Below are 4,161 nucleotides of genomic sequence, written 5' to 3'. Positions count from 1 at the left end.
CCCCCTCCTCCCGCCCCCTGGAAGCCCGCGCGGTTTTTTACGTCCAGCCAGCCATGCCCTCCCACATCAACCACGATGGCCTCCCCCAGGCGGAAAAACTCTGGCGATTGGCGGGTGGAGACGAAGAGCGGTGAGATGAAAACGTGGTTTTCAAGCCTTCCGTTCATCATATGGTGCCCCCCTTTTGTGAGGGGAGACTAGCATGTGGTCATTCCCCTTGATGTGTTCCCCTCGGCGGGTGAAGTGAGGCCAACCCCGTGGGACCTCCAGACTGTCTTACCCTGCCCCTGTACCCCTCCCTTCGCCCCTCCTTCCTCTCGGCCATAACGCAGGTACCCCGAGCATGGATCCTTCATCCGCCTCGGATTCAACACCGACGACGTCAGGGCCGTGGGGCGCTTCCTCCAGTCCCTCCGGGGATAGGACATTCCCTCCCTCCCTCCCTCCCTCCCTCCCTCCCTTCCTCGCGTCTTTTTTTGTCATGTGGTGGGCGGTCTGTGGTGGGGATTCCGTGCCGTTGCTGTATACTCGTCATTCATTCCTGAAAATTTTTACATGCCGGGTCACTTTGAGCGTTTTAGGTTTCTGTTGTCACGTGTGGACCCGAGTGGCCTTAAGGTGCACTTGCCCCCATATTGGGGAATGACGCGATTGTGGAGGGAGGGGAAAGAAAAGGGCAAAGCCATGTCGGGCATGATACAAACATGAGGTTTACATGCTCACTGCCTGCCTCCAACAGGAGGTTGTAAGGATGTAGGAGAGTACGTGGAACCGGTGAATGTAACTGGTGTAGCATTGTAATCAAAAGAAAGGTATGCACGGACTCGAGAAGGTGGGTATCGTGGGTTTTTGTCAAACAATATCAGCACAGTAGGCTGTATGCATGTTTGCATGTAATCCCTTTAAAGGAATAGGAGGCTTTATCAAGCGTTCAAAGCAAATGCATTTTCGCGGCGCGAAATAGAAAAAAGGTGCATTCGAGGGAAGGGAAAGACGTAAAGGACGCCAGTGTCTTCATACCTGTAATATAGGACTCCCGAGCAACGAACTTGTTTCCCGGCCAGAAGAGAATCAAAAAGCATGTAGAATACATTATATCATGAGGATACGGAGCAATGAGGACAAAGAGATCATATAGCAAAACTTGCAGTCGTTTCCTTACTTTTTCCGTAATTTCTTTCAAAATTTCAAAATTTCAAACATCCAGCGGTCAAGCTGAGGCACGTGAAAAACTAAATGTAATGTGTTCATGGCACGTGACAGCATGAAAGCATCCTTCGAAGTTAGATTTTTTCGCGCACTAGGAAGTTGCATCATCTATTCCCATGTCTCGTTGCTCCTTCACAGCACAGAGTACCATCGCCGGCCAGGATGGTAGATAAACAACCTCCCCAAGGCACCAGCTTTCCCCTCTCACTTTGTTTATTGGTACTGTCATTCGCTGGACATGCATTGGAAATCCAGGGTCATACACTGTTGGAAAACACGAAAACGCTGTCTACCGCAGCGCCCTCAGAATATGTTGACCCTAAAGAGACAATTACAACAAAGGCGAACAAGCAAATTTTCATAGGATATGGCGCTGGTTGGTACGAGAATGGCCTGGGAAGCAATTATCATAGCAGTTATCCCTATCCTCCAGATCCTTTTCTCGCTGACTCCCAGTATTGGCCGGATTATGGCTGGGATCACCGCCATGACTTCCCTTACGTATGGACGGGGCACAAGGATGTTTTCGATCAGGAAAGAGGTGGAACCATCAATGACGATAAAAGGCGTAGTGAAAATAGCAGAGCCTCTGAAGACATTGCAGGCCATGAACGACTCCTCCAAGAAGAAGCGCAAAGGGAAGATGTGGAGCCATTGGAACCATCAGGGCAAGAAAATCAGATTGATACACATGATCACGTAGGTCAAGCTAGCCAAAAAAGCGATGTCAGCATCAATAACAGCCAGCCCTTCAAAGTTCAGGGACCCAAACCAGATTCTCACGTCAATGATATCGCCGCAGTAACTCACTCGGAGGGCGAAACATTTGAAGCTGGCCCTGTATTCGTGCCCGAGAAAGATATAAAGACAAAGGAGGAAAAGACAAGCGACAATTTAAGTGCGGAGGGGATGTTCTCGAAAGGAGTGACGGGGTCCAGTGATGATCTATCTTCCATAATAGACAAGCAATACTATGGCGGGGGAGGGTACCCCCCTTCAAAGTTATACTTCGGAGATGGGTTCATCAATGCCTACTGGCACAAAGGCCGGAATGGGGGCGGCATCAGTCTCGGAGGAAGTTTGGGTGAGGGAGGATATGGGATGAGATACGATCCTTATGCATGGAGGGGTAATGGCCCTTACTCCGGTGCCTACGATGGATATGGTCGGGGTAACTATGCCAACGGAGGGTATGGAGGCTACGGTAGATACATAGACTATGGCGAATACGGGGGGGGGCATGGGGTGACTGGGACAGGATGCTGCCGTCGTTTGCGTGGATCCTTCCATAAAATTGGAGAGAAAGATTAGAAACATTGAAAAAAAGGATAATTTCATGAGGCCACGCTCGTCAGATGAGAGCGCATCAATGGCCATTTAAGGATGCCCTCCAAGAGCTCCGCAAGGCCATGTTTACATTCCATTACTGCAATTGCAATCGTTGTTTACATCTTATTAATCCTTTGCTTTTATTTTACACATCGCCCTTGATGCTTATGGTCTTTCATTCTTACAATACAATATCTCACGCGCTGAAATTTTGCTACTCAGTCCTACTCGGGTCCCATTGCTTCCCTCCCCAATGTACGAGGTCATCATAGACATAGGGAAGGGACGGGTGGAGCGGGTGCATGAGCTCGTCTATCTCTTTCATGCTGTAGTGCCGCCCTGGGTGTAGATCTTGCTCTTTGGCAACCCTCTCTTCCTCGTCCTCATCGGCGGCTGCCATCAGATACGGCGTGAACGGCGAAGGGTCCGTGTATCGACCGCCAAGACATTCGCGCATTTCGCCGTCAGACGCAATGCTCTCTTTGGAGGGTTCCCAATCCTCCGGTACATCTCTTTGTTCGACTTGCTGGGTTGCTCCTCGGGCGCTCGAAGTCTCCCGATCCCCTGCTTCCACCCGTCTCCTCAACAGTCCGCGTCTATGTCTCACCTGTCGATTCCTTGCCATGACATCGTCTTCGATTTCTCCTCTCCCTTCAAAATCTCTTTCCCAGTCAGCATCGTCTGCTTCCCTTTGTCGATGTTTTACCTCTCCCTTCTCTTGCAACCCCGCTCCGCCGCCTTCCGCCTCACTCCAAGTTCGATTGAAACCGCGCTCCATTAAGGCCGGTGACAAGGCCAAGAAATGAGAAAGGCGGTCGAAATATACATGTGCAGCATAAAAGACTGGGTCGTTGATGGAGGCCATGGAGACAAAATGTCCGTTCACGGCTGTTTCGCACCATAAACGTGCCACCATCCGCAGTAAGCGGTCTTGGTCTTCCCAGTCGTGAAAATTTCCGTCGTTTTTCAAAAACCGGAGCTCTTCTGTCCCTCGGTAGGGTGCCAAGAAGAATTCTCCAGGCCAAGCTCGCCTGACTTGGCGCAAATCGCTGGCGAGAAGCCGGTACAATTTGTAATATGGCATGTTCTCCGAGTCCAGTCCGGGACAATGGCAGCGACCAGCTTCCCTATCGCATTCCCGGAACCCTCTCAAGTCTTGAGCACGACCTGAAACGCCTAAAAAAGAGAGGAGCTCGGAAGAGTATTGGGGAAACGACTTTTGAAACTCCTTCAGGTTGACCCCACAATTCCAAGCACCGCCTCCAAAGTGCGAGTGTAGCTGCAGATGTACCTGCATGTACAGGCAGGAGGTGGCTTCCTTCCACGTATTAAAGCTGTCGTAGCAGTCAAAGAGGTTCTGCGCCGGTGCCATTGGCAGGGCCATGGGCAAGCCGCACACAGTCTCACTGCGGGTGACAAAAGGGCTGGAGTTCAAAGTAAAAGATTTGGACGTGACAAATCCATAAGCATCCACACCGGGATCGTACGCCCGCATCACGTCTTCCGGCAGATCTTCCGCTCGCACCATCGGCATCCGGGCAAAGCGACCGCTTCCCTCCACGACATGACTAGTGGTGGGACTGGTCCCTATGGGCCCGAACCCTTCGTTGTCGTCGGCTTGAA

At 51.1% G+C, this 4,161-nt stretch overlaps 1 protein-coding gene across 1 annotated transcript; it reads right to left on the bottom strand.

Annotated features, from left to right (window-relative positions):
• Positions 1–3,321: 3,321 nt before the first annotated feature.
• NGA_2098900 (putative tyrosinase-like protein in chromosome) lies at positions 3,322–3,910 on the bottom strand (the record flags this gene model as incomplete). The annotated part of the gene is made up of 1 exon (XM_005853312.1): positions 3,322–3,910. A coding segment is annotated over one exon (589 nt), but the record flags the coding sequence as incomplete, so codon positions are not given.
• Positions 3,911–4,161: the final 251 nt, after the last annotated feature.

The sequence above is a fragment of the Nannochloropsis gaditana genome, assembly GCF_000240725.1.
Source record: "Nannochloropsis gaditana CCMP526 unplaced genomic scaffold scaffold960, whole genome shotgun sequence".
Taxonomy (NCBI): Eukaryota; class Eustigmatophyceae; order Eustigmatales; family Monodopsidaceae; genus Microchloropsis; species Microchloropsis gaditana.
The sequence above is the reverse complement of the archived record's forward strand: the minus strand, read 5'-3'. Positions and strand labels throughout refer to the sequence as shown.